The 17748-nt window shown below is 37.1% G+C and overlaps 1 protein-coding gene across 4 annotated transcripts in view; it reads left to right on the forward strand.

The window, feature by feature from the left end:
• Window positions 1-829: 829 nt before the first annotated feature.
• The window catches only part of LOC100649208 (homeobox protein SIX1), a 59623-nt gene continuing 42704 nt past the window's right edge, over window positions 830-17748 (forward strand). Inside the window, exons 1-3 of one of the 4 annotated variants that reach the window (XM_020863163.2) lie at window positions 830-3074; window positions 7071-7353; window positions 9728-9962. In XM_020863163.2, coding sequence (XP_020718822.1) covers window positions 2787-3074; window positions 7071-7353; window positions 9728-9962 — 806 coding nt within the window. In that variant the 5' untranslated portion in view covers window positions 830-2786. The remainder of the gene's footprint in view (window positions 3075-7070; window positions 7354-9727; window positions 9963-17748) is intronic. The other 3 variants (XM_020863162.2, XM_020863161.2, XM_003395415.3) reach the window with 3 other exon arrangements.

Below are 17748 nucleotides of genomic sequence, written 5' to 3' on the forward strand. Positions count from 1 at the left end.
TTATTTTTCAATGCAAACGATTTTTGTAGTAATGATACAAAATTTGATATACATACTTTGGTGAAATTAATTAGTATGAAAGTCCATAAAGACAATGGTGTACAAACATGTACTTTCTGTACGTACTGTATCATCTTATTTCTTTTATTACGTATAAACAGTAATAACCTTATTATTTACAAGCAACCGTTTATACAAGTTATTAGCAGTAGAGAAAAATAGGAAAATCATATGAGTTAACAAATTACTATTATAATATTCATTCATTATAATATGATATAACCTATATCCCAATATAAGTTAAGAAAACATTTAACGTCATACAAGGTAAAGAGCAATCGAATGAAAATAACGACAAGAAAAAATTGTAGACAAATAAAAATAGATCCCCTTCGTCCAACATAAATATTCGTATCATCCAATTTCTTGACATCAAATCAGTATTCTGGCTGTAACAATAATTCATGACTCGATCTCATGGTCCGAAGTGGTGAGAAGGAAGAGGTCTTGACGTGATCGATTTCGAAATTGTAGCTATCGCAACGACGTCTTGCGTGAACTTCACCAAATATGGGTTACGATTTCCACCGAAACAAATTCCACGCGTTCTGTGTATCGTCGCGCGCGAGATATTCATAGAAGACAATTAAATACCTAGCCAATCGTAGAACTTAACGAGCATCGCGAAAGAAATATGTTCGTTTTGGGATGGATTCGTCCGATTTACTTGCGTGTCTCTTCGGCTGCATTCACATTGAATAAAGAAAGGTATAGCAGTCGGGGGTGTAATGAGGCTTATTTATTACCATAGGAGGTTTGACCAATAAGAAGACGGGATGGTGGTCGTAGCCATGCCCAGCAGCCAATGAGAAGAGGGATCGAGTAGCTGTCAGATGGGCCACGCCTCGGCCAATCGGCGCTTAGCTGCGCATGACAGAGTGTCTCAGTCTCGGAACACGCCGGAGCGGCAGTCCCTTCTGGTGCGTGCGTAGGAGAACGTCTCTCTTTCGCCCGGTCACGAGAGAGAGGGAGTGTGTAAATCTGACGTTTCGTTATCATTCTTCGAACAATCTTCGTCGCCACAAATCCTTGGTACCCTTTGCGGTGTCGCGCGTGTTTTTGGTACTGATTATACGATTGACGCGTCGCGTGTTGTCGAGTAAGGAGTGTTAGGTGTTAGGAGTGTAATATAAACAACACACAGTGCGTTTCACGAATCGTTTCAATCAAGTGCTACATCATCCATTGTGTCGCGTGTTTCTTGATAGTAGAATCAAGAGCTAGAATCGATACGCAAAAGGGTTTTTTCCTACTCGAAGTTTTAAATAAAAAAGAAAAGAAGAATCGAAAACGAGACACATAGAGGAGGACAGAGAAAACGGACTATTTAACACGGTCCTAATAATAGCCAGTGCGCGTTCGTACGCGAGTATACTAAGCGCCTATAAATACACAGCTACCACGGGCCGCGGAAACACGAGCCCGTGGATTTCACGGTGCAACCTGCCACACGAGGAGATAGAAAAGACGCGAGTCCGAAGGGAAAAGAGGGAGAATAATCTTGAAGGAGGGCGCACCTGGCGCTCTAAAGAGAAACTTGCCATAATCGGATCTAGTCGGGGCCAGTAACGCAAGATAATCGTGCGTGGTACATGTAAGACGGAGGGAAACTATAGAGATAGGGACGACTATAAAGAAATACATGTTGGAATACGTTGTATATGTAACATATACGCGAAAGATAGAAAAAGAGAGAGATAAGTGAAGCAATCGGTTCACCTTAGACTCTCCGCTGTTTCCAGTACACCCAGCCTCTCAAAGCAGATTAGAGAATAACTAGAGTGAGATTTTATTATTCCACCTTGGTATATCCAACGAGTATATTCTTTCTTTTACTCTTGTAACACGAGAAACATCCCATGTTGGAATTCGTCGGCAGCTTCTCGTGCTTGCAGTAACTCTCTACCAAGCGGTAGCCTAAAAATATCTCCTTCCTGCATATTCTGACGCGTTTATACAGTCACAAGTGTGGCGCGTTCTTCTTTTGTATTATCATATGTACTCTCCACTCGATCAAAACTGAAAAGTATACTCAACCACTTTAAGTAGACGGACCGGTCATATATCGATAGAGGTATATCTAAAGAGAAACTTTTTATAACAATTGTTTTCGACTAATCGATACAATCAAAACAACGTGTTCGTTCGTTGAACCTATTATATTATCCTATATTCTGCTTTCTCTTCGTTAAAAGACACGCTTTAAATACATACACGCATTGGCTGCATGTCGGTTCTAGATTAGAATTGTCAAATCAAAAAAACAATTTCTATAGCGTTACGTATAATAGAAACTAAAATACACGATTAAAAGATCGTGTTGATTGAAGTTTAATCGCAACACGGCGAAGATAAACTGGAAGAAAATGTCTCGAAGAAAATTGGATCTGAGGAAGGAGCATTGTGGATGACCATCGAAAGGTATGAAGATCGTGAACGAGTTAATCACCGCCGGTGGCTGGTACGTAACTGAATATCTGCCGTCGGAACGATTCTCGAAAGAATCAAATCTGGTCCGTCGGCTGAGCGATCGATGCGTTCCGCAATCATTATTGGTGATTAATCAATCGACTAATTGTTCGATTAATATCACTTGGTAGAAGGAATAGAAGAAAAAATCGAATAAAATAGTGAGTGAAACGAAGTGTACCGAAGAAAAGTGGTCCACGGTGGAGGGTGGAGGGAACGGTGTGCAAGGGGTCGCCGTGGGCCCCGGAGATGATGCGATGATGGCCTACGGAGGAACCACCGGAAACGGAGGTGCGATGGGACCTTCTTCTGGTGGTGCTGATGTTTTGGGCTCGACCGGTGATTACAGCCCTCAGGGGACACCGACGCCGCTTACGGGACACGCTGCTGGACCCGTCGAGGCGACCACTTATGGTCCTACCACAGGACCAACCAGTTACAGTCCCCAAGATAGTCCTGCGAGTTCCGCCGGCGGCGGTAGCGGAAGCAATGGCCAACTTCCCAGCTTCGGATTTACCCAGGAACAAGTCGCCTGTGTTTGTGAGGTAAGTTTTCAGTTAAAAAATTTTTGATATTGTGTTTGAGTGTAGATTTGGAATTTGAGATTTGAATTTGCTTCGAATCGATGTGCGATCGATCGATAAAATAGATTCCGCGTGCGGTGTTGGACAACGAGTGTCCGACGGAAGGGTGCAAGGTGCAGTTTCCTTAATTACGTTCTATACTACATAAATTTCTTTTAAAATTGATGGCCCACAAAATATTTAAACGGAGAAAATATCTGTACTGACAGATAATAATGAAATGTAGTTTGTGATTTTGTTTCTTTTTTGTAATTAAGTTTCAAGCGAATTGAGGCGTTTCTAACCCTTTTAGACGATTGAACAGAAATCAAGGTACTTTAAATAATATGAATACTTTTGGAAGATTTATTTGTATATGCTATTTTTTAGATAACTTATGAAATTTTTGATCTTTTCCTTTTGCTATTTTGTAAACTAAGATGTAAATTAGCAAGATGAAACTTGAATATTTTGAAAGTTATTTACACCTCCGTGGAGAAGATTAAGCGTGCTGTTTTTCTTAGGTTTATATGGCTCAAAATGGGTAATATATTTCAGTAGTTATGTTAAACATTTGGTTTTAGTATTAAATATAATTTATAAATAAAGTATTTCCAAAAAAAGATGTCTAAAGAATCATAAATGCGAAGAAGTGAGGAAAACAGCAGAGAGTTAAAATTTCGTAGAATCCCTGGATATCTCATTTCGTCGTTTTAGAGTTAATCGTCCGTATAATTTATTTTATTTGTTCGTATGTATATAGCATTTAAAAATATGAATGTTATCTGTATATCCGAGAACAATAGAGAAGTAAAATTCGCAACGTTGATAAAATTACCCATGAAATAGCAGTTAACTCTTGGCTAGTGCGAAAACGCTTGTTCGTAAGATGCTTAACTGGATTCGTTGGTTTAATTTACGTACGTTGCGAATATGCGATGATGAAATTGTCCCTGAAATTTTCTATTTTCCCGGGCCATGTTCCACGAGCACAACATTGTACAGCACCGCGCGCCAAGATTCACTTGCATGTCACACACCTAATGGAGTTCATACGATTTTACTGCAACCATAAATTGTTTTGTGTGCGACGTTTACGCTCCTCTCGCATTGAACTGATCGAGCAGCCCACATGTGCGCGACGGAATTTTACTTACGTGTTCCGAATATTTTATTCGGGACACTGATTCGAGATCGCCATTTTGTCTAAATTGGAACAAACGAAAATTAAAAGTGGAGAAAGATATGTATTGAAAAAAGTTTATTTAACATTCGCACGACTATGAATGTTTGTACTTCTTTACAAAAATTAACTGAAAATTGATTGACCAGAAATCATCTTTCCTAATTTCAATTTTGAAGATAATATTTATGATGTTTCTTTAAACATTTCGTTGATTATGAATATTTATACAAATTTATCTTTTTATGAAGATGGTTAAAAAGATAGAACCTAGAAAAAATATTGATTTATTTATATTAGATACTTCTAATATATACACTTGTCAATGTATAAAATTCGATTAATTATACACAAGTGCTAAGAAAATATTTCGAAAAACACGGAATTTATCGGAATACTTATCCAATAATAAAAAAAATTCTTATTGGACAATACATACATTAAAATCAGTATAAATCAGTATAAAATCAGAAGTTATAGGTACCTATAAAGAAAATGAAAGAGCGAAGGTTCATAAATATTGTTTTTTAATAAAAATTGAAATATACATACAAATTATAATAATTATATGTTTTCTGGAAAGCAATATTCGGAAGTACTATAAAAATAGAGCATGTGAAGAAATATTTAAAATTACTATAAAACAAACAAAATCTTTAGTGGCAGCTGTAATTATTTGGCAGTGGTCGTGCGAGCGTTAATTGTATTAAAGTATTTACTTGCATTACAAAATTATGTAAATTACATGAACCACTAATAAATTAGGGCGCACATTATGATATGTAGGAAGGAATGTGCGAGGAACGTTGATAATGTATTTACACTTTTCCCATCAGTGCGTTACATATACGGCTAGACGTTTAACTCCTTGCCCACGTCACATGGATATTCCGTTTAATTTATGACTGCGTTTTGCGTTTTCGATAAACGACCCCGCTGTTCGCTCGGAATGGAATCGTTTAACGGGTAATTACGCCCGCGTCATAATAGAGAGGCTTAGAGAGTCTAGTGCATTTACGATCGTGCCTCACAATAATTCAAACTTATCGTTTCGGTTAAAAGCATTCCGTATCTTAAACATTTATCACGATCAAACGATTTATCTTTATTTAAAATTGGAGATTTTTATTTGAAATTTTTAAAGTTAAAATTTGGAAATTAGTAATACTCGACTATGGATGTTTATACAATACATTCATCCAATTGATATTTACGGATGTTTATTCAAATTTAATATCTAAACGTTTATGAAACATAAATGTACTTTTTCGATATCTAAATATCACAATCAGTACTCTACTTCAGATAGTTCCTATATTTTTGTACATGTATATTTTATATACTTTGTATATTCAAATTCTTCCCTACACCCCAAAAAATATAAACATCAGCAGTCCAGTAATAATACATGACATCTGGTGAGATGTTGCTTCACCGGTCACCATGGTTACGTGTGTAATTTGCGATAACTCCGTGAGACGTGGGCGCTAGTTGTCTTGTATCATTCGAAATAACCGGCGTGAATCGACTTGTTCGAGAAAGAACGATCTATCGATATTTAGCGGTTCGCCGGGTGGTGCCGGTCGTTTCTTTGCGCTACCGTGTGTGTATATCGCGTGCTTCAAGTTCTCGCGCGCGCGAAGACAAATCGATCCTCGAGTCTCGCGGTGGAAATACGCGATGAAACGAGACAGAATGAAATCGTTTAACCGTTTAGTTCACCCCGGCATGTCGGTTTGATTTGTCGTCGGCCAATCGAAAATCGTTCTTACACCGTCGTTAAAGTCTGATCGCAGATCTCTCTGTCGGCCATTTCTCTTGGGCTTTCGTCGCGGCTCGTTTCTCATTATATGGCTGGATTTCTCTTACACATTTCGTGATTAATCGTTCGTCAGAAGCGTTGCGCTTGGAAACTAGGTGGCACCCGGCGACGCGAATGAAGAAGTAACCATGGCAGGTGCACGAGACTCGTACCACCGTCGCATTTAATGGACGCTCGTTTTTGGTAATTTGCCTGTAATGAGCAATCGAGTATCGATTCCGTCACAGCGTGTTATCTTTTTCCCCTCCTTTTTAATTTAATGCTCATATGTAATGAGAATTTTACGGTGTTCTCTTCTTTTTTTATTTTGTTCTTTACATGTTACGAGTCTTGGCATCGGAAGATAGCTCGTGAAAAGGGCATATCAATAGCGATGTGCTTTCAAACATTTCGATCGCTTTGAATATTTATACGTTGCGAAAAATTCGAATCACTTTAAACGCGATTCGATACTTGAAATTTTTGAAAGATTTAGTATATTCTGATCGAGTTGTTAAAATTTTGGTAGGTCTTGAAAATTTTAGTAGATTTCTTGTATATCTGATATAAAGAGTTTAAGATATAGGAAATATTCTTCTTATAATGATCATGAAATCTATCAAGACTTTCAGGGTTTATCGAAACATTAACAACTCAAGAATTTTAAGAATTTTAAGCATCGAATCACGTTCAAATTATTTCGAATTTCCTTGAGTCGCTTTGAAATTGAAACTCGAACGCCACCGTGACGTATCAATGAATTTATCAAAGTGTGATCTTCCTCGATAAATGAACAACATGCCATCCTCGGATCTTTATCTACGGTTGTATTGATGGAAAAGAGAAAAAGATAAAACTACCCTTTTCGCGAAAAGAAATAGATACGAGACGAAATAATTACGATTGAGAAACATACAAGATACACTAGAATAAGAGGAGATCGGGATGAGTTCTGCCGACTAACAGTGTGCCCCCCCTGTCTATCGTCTTCAAGGCGATGGTGTCGTCTGTCCAGGTTCTCCAACAAGCAGGCTCCGTGGAGAGGCTCGGCAGGTTTCTATGGTCCCTGCCGGCGTGCACTAGGTTGCATCGCCATGAGAGCGTGCTGAAAGCCAAGGCAATTGTCGCTTTCCATCGGGGCCACTTCAAGGAGTTGTACAGGATCCTTGAGAGTCATACGTTCAGTCCGCACAATCATCAAAAACTGCAAGCTCTCTGGCTCAAGGCTCATTACATAGAGGCCGAGAGACTGAGAGGAAGGCCTCTTGGTGCAGTCGGTTAGTATAAGATTTTCTTCAAATTAATTTAAATATGCGTCGTCTAATCTGAATATGAAAGATACACGGGCACTATGTGCTATCTTTCAAAGTAGAAGGTTATTCGTTTGTCTAAAATTAATTGATGACTCAAGGCACTGAAGCATAATATGTTGTTTATTTATTCTGTAACTATAGCTCCTGGTTTCCAGTTCAATTGTAGTTACCTAAATTAAAGCGCGAGGTTATCCTCTCGTTCAGAATGAATTGATCTTTAAAATTATATAAATGCTAACCTATATGTTGTTTATTTGCTTATTGTAGCTTTCGTGTTTTTAGTTTAACTCACTGAGGGCCAACGTTGAATTAACGCAACATTTCATTTGCAGTATTTTTTTTCAATCATCTTAAATTATCAAATCCATTTTTCAACATTGTGACTATGAAAAGGATTTCCAAGAAATCGCGTAATACCTTTTTTGTCACTATTTCTTTCAGTTAGATTCTACAATTGTATAATATTTAAAGATATTGGGATATTTTTAGCATTATGATAATAAACCATTTCTCGGTCTTTAATGGATTAATCGCATTGTAGTCATCTATAATCTATATCTACTAATGTGTTTCTTGTATTAATTTTTCATTCTATTAATAAACATATCCTTGAGTATTAATAGCATTTCATAACTTTAGAAAATGTATTTATAGGTACTTTACAATTGAATACAAACCTTTGTGCTGTTATTTTATTTAACAAAATATAGTAACATTAATTCAATGTGATATAGGAACCTTGAGTATTCAACTGATATTTAGATAAAATATATCTAACATTGAGTTCATTTTGTCACAGTTACCTAAGAGCTAAAACATATGACATTTCTTAAACTGTTCTGGCGGCCATATTGGTCATGTGACAGTTCAGCAGTTTAGCGTATAGAATACGAAATCTAACTTCTTCAGTAACTTTTTTACACAATTTCGACACGTAAACATAACTTATTTTTATCTTCTATAGTTGATTGTATGTTTTAGTATATCATTGCGAAGGAATGTTTTCGAATGTTTCGCGTTCGTTGTTGCTCTCGATGTTTCGTGATCTCACTTAAGCATCGATGATACGAGTGAGTTTAAAAATACGAATCAACCGTATAGCAACGCAGGATTTAATTTACTGGCGATTATAATAGCGCCGGAAAGGAAACATCTCGCGAAGGAACAAACCTCGCGCCGCAATTTCGCGCCCGAGGCCTGCAAGCTTTATTTCTGTCGCGCATTGTAAACAGGGATGAAGGCGAGTTTAACGAGCTGACATTCTAATTAGATCTTTCTATTTACTTTTGTGAACCAATATGTGTCATCTGATCCCTTCTCCCCTCTCCTCTTTTCTCTCTGTATGTCTGCTAAAACCAGAGAGCAAAAAGAGAAATTTTACTCCACCCTCCATGTGACACGAAGCTGTAAAGATTTCCGGCTGCTTTGTTAGAATATTTCGCCATATTTCTACGACATCATCGCTAGCCATGGTTTTTTTAGCGTACTTTAGGTTAGGTCTTTATGGCTGGACCGAAAATTTTTTAAAGCCGGTCACCAATAGTAGTTTCCTTCTTCCTTTTTATATAAATTTGCTTTAATTATTAAATGATTTAATTTGTTTACAGTAATGTGAATAATATCCGCTCAGATGTATTTGTTAGATTTTTAAAATTTTGCTAGTATTGAATATTTGCGGAATTGGTAAGGATAATTGGTTTTATACCCAATGCAAAAATAAACAATTGTGTAAACAATTAATGAAAAAAATTGTTAAGTACCGCTATTGGAATATAAAGTGAAAAGTCTATCTAACTGAAAACTTTTGCACACGACTGTAAATTCATTATATCGTTAACAAAACGCCAGAAAGGTATTTTTAAAAAATCTTGGAAATATAAGCTTTTGTTTATGTGTTTGGTTCTCGTGGTCCCTGTATCGATGGCAATTGATAGCCGAAAGAGAATGCAAAACAATGCACGATATTTGTAGATCAAACGACGGAAATAAAATCGAACCACGCCGTGCGTGCATCACCGTTGCGTCGTTTTAAAAATATCCTCTCGTAATTCAGAGGTTTACTGTTATTCGTATATGTCGCGTAATCCTCATGAGGGATTTATTTCGTTGTAATTAATGATAGCTGCGTGTAATCTTGCTTACGAAGAAGAAAAGTCCATAAAAATCCTAAAAGTAGTGATATTTAAAAAAAGATTACAATAATAGCTTATTACTAAAATTTAGGTATAACGAGGATTGTAGAGGTTATCCCTAATAGTAGCGAAGCTAATATGAATACAATGTAAATTTATTTAAAATATTTTATTTACGAAATTGACCAAAAGTGTTTGAATTACAGGAAAATATCGCGTTCGGCGCAAATTTCCACTGCCACGTACAATTTGGGACGGAGAGGAGACGTCTTACTGCTTCAAGGAGAAATCCAGGAGCGTCCTGAGGGATTGGTACGCCACCAATCCCTATCCCTCACCTCGCGAGAAACGAGAATTGGCAGAGAGCACGGGCCTCACCACTACGCAAGTCAGCAACTGGTTCAAGAACCGAAGACAAAGGGATCGTGCAGCTGAACACAGGTACTTATCTCTTTCCTTAAGATTTCTAACATTAATCCTATCTTAATAACACTATGCTTTGTGTTAAAAAGCGCCAGGAGGTACTCATAAGTATCTCTGAATCAAATATTTTTATCGTCTTCTACTTCGAATAGTCTTTTCCGCATAATAACCTTTGGGAGGTCAAAACCGTTTAGAACGTTGACATTTTATACACCGTCATCGTCTTTGTTTCTGCTAAAACACCCGATACCTTATTCATCTTACCCGACCCAGTAAACAGATAATGCTAGTAATAAACCGTCGAAATGTATCATCAGTCAGGCGGGAAATTTGAAAGCTCTTACTCACGCAACGATGTGTTACTTACAGTTATTAAGACGCTTTATAAACAGACAAATTTACGCGTACACATGATGAACGTGTAAATTAGCTCATGAATAAGGGGTTTCCATCTCGGACATTTCGAAGAGGAAGTTACATAACCTCCTTCTAATAACCAAATATCGGGATACGCCAGACACGTCTGCTTGTTTTGAAGCGGAGGAAAGAGAGGAAGGAAACACACGAGGAATGCCGGTGATGATATAATTGTTGCCATAATAATATCTCGGTCTGGATATATGTACATATTTTCCTATATATCTTTTCTTGGATGGCCTTGTTGGAAGAAGTTAATCGACAGTGGCCGAGCTGATATCCGTGGAATCCATGGAGGGCGCAAGCGTAGGAGTTTCATGTTGTTTGGAAGGTCGTTGCTCTACATCCGATTTTAGAAACGACCGAGCAAACTCGAAGACGGCCTCATAACTACGTAACGTTAGTAGCGATACTAGCGATGCATTTCTCTCTCTCGTCTTGTGATCCGCTTTTTGTTTGTCGTATCTTAACTTCTTCCAATATCTTTATAATTTACACTGTAAGAACACGTTGTCTGGTTATCGATAAAATAAGGGTTCTTACACTTTTCTTTTTCCGTTGTTACTTCTAGATTGTCCTCGAATTTAATTATATGGACGTTAACTTTTCCGTTCTGTTCACGCTGGAGCTCTGTAATTTTCGATCCGAAACGAACACCTCGTTCAAGTTGTAACATGATCTGTCGAACCGCTTAATCGTAAGATCCTCATTACCGCCATTTTGCTTCTTAACCGGAAAGAGTTAAAATTCTCCACTACTCGGAACAATTTAAGTACCGTTATAATACGCTCCCTTGAAACCGCGTGGCAATATATGTTCAATTTTTATGTCCTCTTGTATCATAATTTTCTATTTCCGTGATATTTTAACTGATAACAAGAACCTTCTCATGTTCTTCATCTTCTTCGCTGAAAGAAGCTTCAACTTACAATTAGATGCATGCAATCGACCAACTTGATAACCGAGAGAAATAGACACAGAATAGGTGAATATATTAAAGTAAAGAATCTTCAACTTCCGTTCGATCCAAAGTTCTTAACTTGTGGACCGCGAAATATTTTCTAGAGGATTGCCGTGGTCATTTTTAGTTGAAGATTTTTAGCACCAATTAAATATTAGATTAGAACTAAATTTTGCAGGTTTCATTAAAATTGTTCTTTTATATAAGGGATACGTATAATATAAATTATATAGGGGTATATATGTACCACATGTAATAAGGAAAGAAAGTCACAATTTATTTGGTTGTCACAGGAAAGTCGTACGATTTAAAAAAAGAAAACTTTGATATAAGAAATTCATGATGATCAACGAATAGACTGAGACGCAAACGAGTAGACGTGGTCGGATACAATAAATACACAAAAGAAAGAAAACCAGTCGTTCCCTTGATTTTGGTGAGTCTATCGATGCGAATCATGGTCAGGATAGACGGCGTTCCTCCTTGCCGAGAATTTCGCGAGGGAGGAAGTGGGAAGCACCACCGTGGCGAGGTCCAGTCCAGTACACAGCCGTGTCACGCCACGGGGAACGTATCGAATTTCTTATGGCTTCTGTGTATTCCCATGAACGGAGACAGAAGGTCAGAGCGAAACAGAAAGGTAGACAGAGAGACGTCAGAGGGGAAGAGAGAGAGATATATAGAGGCGCGGTGGTGGATCCTATAGTCCTATCCGATGGCTTTGGGGGTATCGTGGATACGCATGGCATCATTCGCGGCATATTAATTACAGGAAATCCTACAAAGCATCCATATCACCCTCCCATGCTTTCCCTATACGTAATTCGTTGTACACCCCATCGATGGAATATCGAGTTGGCACCGAACGATTTTGAGATCATCGTGTTGCACTTTCACTTCTTTTTATTAGGAAAAATATACATTATATCTTTTATGAGAATATTCTTCCTTTTCGTTGGTAAAAGATCGATGGATTGTATTTCGATGTCGTTGTTTCTTTTTTTTTCTTTTTTTAAGATCATCGCTCGTTCTTTTACTTTTTCTCATTGCGTATATGTATAAACGAGGCAATTAAATACATTGACGATGAGCTCGAGGCATTGAGTATCTTTGACAGAGGTTGGGTCATTTGTATTTAAACGAAACAATTCCATGACGGAATACGATTTTTGTCTTTTGACTCATAGTCCGTCATCTTGGTTCGTTGTGCAGGGTAGCCAACTTTATCTTGCAAAGAGACTAGGAGGCAGCGCGAAACGTAAACAAGCGGCACGGATTGCACCGCTTAGACAAGCAATTCTTATCGCCACGCACCGTTAACCGCCTCTTTTTTTTTCTTTTTTCCTCTCCTTCCCTTTTTACTCTTCGTCGCGCAGTTTCAGTGGGAGCACACGTGAGTCATTAATTCCCCGAAATGTTCTAGCTCCGCTCTTGTATTTTCGTTTCGGTCGAATTTATCGTCGAGCGTCAATCACCAAGGTTGCATCCCAATTACCCAGTAGTGTAACGTGAAACTAAAGACGAGCTGAATGAATACTTATATATCGTAGGAGTTTTTCAAATGAAAAATCTATCCACTATTAAGTGAATTTTGCTGAAACAGACAAATAATCTCGAGTGTGATTGCCTGGTTATTCGTAGATGAAAATTTAAGCTCTTTAGGTGTCGTATCTCCATAGCGATCCATCGAGATAGGTCATAATGCGAGACATCAAAATTTTTCCTCCAAATAAGATTTGTCGCGAACGTGAATTATCGTAGGAAGAGAAAGGATAATTCAATTGAGCACGGTCTTCTTCGTCTACGTTGTCTAAACCAGAGAGAGTACTTTATTAATTGAGCCATCCAAGTAATCAGATGAATCTTTTCTTCCCGACTCTGTATCTAAAGCACAGCCGCCTCTTAACTCTTAGAACTTAAAACTTAGAACACATCGACTCAGATTTTATTAACAGACTGGCGACCGATAAGGAAGATTTCCCCATTTCGTTTAGCAACACGTTGCATATTTTGAATGAAAGAATATAATATCGATAATAACTAGACCATAGATTTTTACGCATCTATAAAAAATTTAAAGATGTACAGTATGCGTACAATATGAAAAATTATGTAAAATATTCGAAGTATATCACGACCGAAAGGAATCTTTACTTAAATTCTATTTTTTTTTGTATTCCTAATACAAATATTAATTTACATAAGCAATCTAATAATAACAATACACAGTCGAAAATAAGATATTATACTAATAGGTATAGTGATTTGACGAAATTTAAAAGAATACAAAAAATTTAAGAAAATATTAGATGATGAGGCCTCGAGTAATATGCAAAGAACAAAATTAACACGAAGATACGATCTTCGTCCTAACGAAGCTGACCAAGAGTCATCGTTATTTTTTTCTTTTTCTTCCTTTACTTTTGATTTCTCTTCTTTTTTTTTATTTTTGCTTCGACATTTACTGTCGATCAGCAAAAAAAACGTCATGCTAAACGTTGTCTGTGACCGGTGTCCGGTAACCGAACGTGCGCACGGATCGTAGGAACACAAAGGGACGATAAGAGAAAAAGATGCTGATCGCGAGATTTCGGACGGCGCCGTCTGCTCGTTATCTGCACCTCTTTTGTTCCACGCAATTCCATCCGCGCTCTCGAATATCTTCCTCTTTGGCGACACGCGTGGCGGCTGCCAAGAGTTACCGGAATATTCTCTAGCCGTATGTTGACTCTATCGGAGATTGAAATATTACCAAATTCTTTTACGATCGTAACAATTTTAGCCAGTGGATATAATTGGGGGCGAAAGTTTCCGAATATATAATATTCAGTACGCCGTATACTTTTGACAGAAAAATTGTTTCGAAATTATCTGCGTGTACAAATTAACTTTGGCTCTATCGAAGTATCTCTAAAAGTATACGTGGTTTTAATTCAATAATATGTACAAATTCAACGATATTGAATTTTTATAAGTATTCTGTACTATTTTAAGGAATAATTCTCTTTTTCTCAATTATTTTATCATCACGTTGCACGTACAATCTTTGTGTTAGTGAGCACTTCGGTTTATTCAATATGAACTGACTTGCATCAACAAACTGAAATACCTTGAGATTCATAAGTGAACGGAGATTTAAATTGCCAATACCCCCGTGAATTAACGCCCGGAAAATAACCGGAATTTATGGAAAAATTTACAGACAGAATGAAGTTGTCGAAGGTTATTGCCTTCCGAACTGCAAGTTCCGAGTCACGCGAGCCTTTTGAATAAATCGTCTGTTCTTCGTTTGTGCATTATGTGTATGGATCACGTGTAAACGAGCTGGTTAAATCGTTCGATAAGAGCTCCCAGGGGAGAGGAGGGTATACACCGTATGCATTCCGGAGTTTGACGTTTTTTGCTCAACGCCGACGCCCACGAGACGCCCCAGTCTCGTGGGGCCCGCGATACCGCTAACGTTTCCGCCCCTGCGCGCGTCATCCAACTTTAATTTACATCAGCTTGTCGAGGCCCCGGATCGTTTGTCGAACTCGGACAAAGTTTGTCTCGCTCGAATTTCCCATAATTATCCGCTTTTCGCGGTCTTGTTTTTTATTATTTATTTGTTCTTTCGTAGCCAGATTTTTTTATGGGAAGATTCCTTTTTATAGAGAAATTATTCGCTTCTCGTATTCTTTTCTCTTATTTGTTAACTTTTTTCTGGTGAATAATCTTTAAGGCGACATACGTTTGTATAGAAATTATTCTTATTTATTAATTTTGTACCACTTATGAATTCTTTGTGAAATTATAGAAAAGCTGGAAAATTTTTGCTGCGAAATATGGAAAGTGAAGATTAGATTTGAAATAGTAGAAGCTGATGGAATTCTGCTTTTCTCGGTTGCTTTAAATAATCTTTAAGGCGGCATACGTTTGTATAAAAATTATTCTTATTAATTTTGCACCACTTATGAATTCTTTGTGAAATTATAGAAAAGCTGGAAAATTTTTGCTGCGAAATGTGGAAAATAAAGATTAGATTTGAAATAGTAGAAGCTGATGGAATTCTGCTTTTCTCGGTTGCTTTAAATAATCTTTAAGGCGGCATACGTTTGTATAGAAATTATTCTTATTTATTAATTTTGCACCACTTATGAATTCTTTGTGAAATTATAGAAAGGTTGGAAAATTTTTGCTGCGAAATGTGGAAAATAAAGATTAGATTTGAAATAGTAGAAGCTGATGGAATTCTGCTTTTCTCGGTTGCTTGATAATTATTTATCCTTCACTTTAACTTAACGATAATTGTTTATCTTATTTCTTACTTATTTATTCTTTTCTAGTGAGATATTTTTATAGACACATACATTTGTATAGAGAAATTGGAAATTATTCTTATTTATTAATTTTGTCGTATATACTGTTTATGAATTCTTTGCGAAATTATAGAAAAGCTGGAAAATTTTTGCTGAGAAATATGGAAAATGAAGAGTAGGTTTGAAACAGTAGAAGCTAATGGAATTCTGCTTTGCTCGGTTTCTCGGTAATTATTTATCTATCATCATCTTATTTGTTACTTATTTATTCTTCTATAGCGAAATATTTTTATGCAGAGATATGCTTATATGAAAAAATTTGGAAACTAAACTTTTTTCTAGCGAAAACATTTTATACAAAGATACAAGTATATAGAGAAATTGGAAATTAGTCTTATTTACTAATTGTTTCATGGAAAAATTGTAGAAAAGCTGGAAAAGCTTTGGCGCAAAGTGTGATGTCAAAGTATAAAAAATGAAGATTAGAATTGAAACAAATAACAGCATTCGTAACAACGTTACAAGTGAAGTTTTGTTCTACGCAAAGAATTTCAATTAGTTTCTGATCTTTGTTTAAAGCTTAGAGAATGTCGAATTCCGGTAGTCCCTACTCGGCGCCCGCAGGAATCACAGCGGTAGTCGTATTTTAACAACGATTATCGTTTCAATATACTTCACATTCTGTACTCTAAATTTCCATCGTTTATTCCGATTCTTTCGTGTAGAATACATCGCCTAATAATATTATAATTACTCTACATAGTAATTTATGGGAGACGAATTTATGATATTATTAAATTACTGAAAAAATAAAATACAAATATATTGGGTTGGCAACTAAGTGATTGCGGCTTTTGTCAACACCACCTAATGACAAAATCCGCAATCACTTAGTTGCCAACCCAATATTACATGGTTATAGACGAAGAACAATAGCGTCATAACCGCCTTCTTTCAACGATGATTATAATAATAACCAATTTTATTTTTAAATATACACTTTGTCCAGAACGATTCTAAAGGCGAGAAACTCTAAGATAAAATTCTAGATTCCAGGCAATATTCGCTTTTGCCTCGCTCGGCATAATCTTAAGTTTTTGCATCCCGGCCGTGTCATCATCGAGCCGTCGATCATTGTTCCTGGAATTTCGAAGTTCTGACAAACGATGCTCCGCTATCTTCGGGAATATTCCGCGGCTCCAAGGGTTACGATTGGCGACAGTCTACCGAATTGTCAAGGCTGTAAACAGCGGCCGATAATAACCGCGCTTCTTCTCATGGCCACCGTTGGCAGTTTCAAGTTCAAGCTACAAGACACAGTTTCAAGTTCGAGGTACGAGACGGTTTCATTCTGCGCGTGTTGAAACATCTAAATTTTCCAATGAGATGAAGAGCACGCAGCTGTAGAAAAATCGGCGGACTTATACATATATGTGACGTAATACCAACGGTCAAAAAAGAAATCGGCAGGTACGCAGAAAAATATAAGGAAAGAACGGCAACACATCCAAACCAGCTGGCTGCTGAAGCAAGCAAAACTCTCATAGAAAATAAGATAAAATAAAATAAAATAGTCAAACTCGAAGATGGTATCCCTCTGGGGGAGGGGGGTAGCCATCCACATGTTATTTAACAATTAAGTTAGAAAAATTTACCAAATGTCCAGCTTGGCAAATTGTAAAGTACAAATTAAATAATAATAGTAAAAAAAATGTGATCTCACCGTGAAATCCAGAAGCTTCGATTATTTAAAGATCCACCGTACTTGTCTCTAATCCAAGATTATGCCGAATCTTCCACGCTCTTAACTTTTGGGAGTAATCCCTTTTTTCTTTTTTTAAATTTATTGTTTTTTATATTTGAGTTTTGAGTTTCGATATTTTGTAAATCGAAGAGTTCTCGTAGGAAACGTTGTGAGTGGCAAGAAACAAGTTTGTCGGGAGCAGAAAGAAAACTTATGCATTAATGCAGTGGGAATTGTTGGAACAGAAAGGCATATTAGTAGAAAACGCTGTGAGCGCCAAGAAACAGATTTTTCGCGAGGAAAAGAAAAATTATGCATTAATGTAGTGGAAATTCGTGAGCAGGAAAAGCGTATCTGTAGGAAAACCTGTATATGTAGTACACC

The sequence above is a fragment of the Bombus terrestris genome, chromosome 5 (assembly GCF_910591885.1).
Source record: "Bombus terrestris chromosome 5, iyBomTerr1.2, whole genome shotgun sequence".
NCBI lineage: Eukaryota > Metazoa > Arthropoda > Insecta > Hymenoptera > Apidae > Bombus > Bombus terrestris.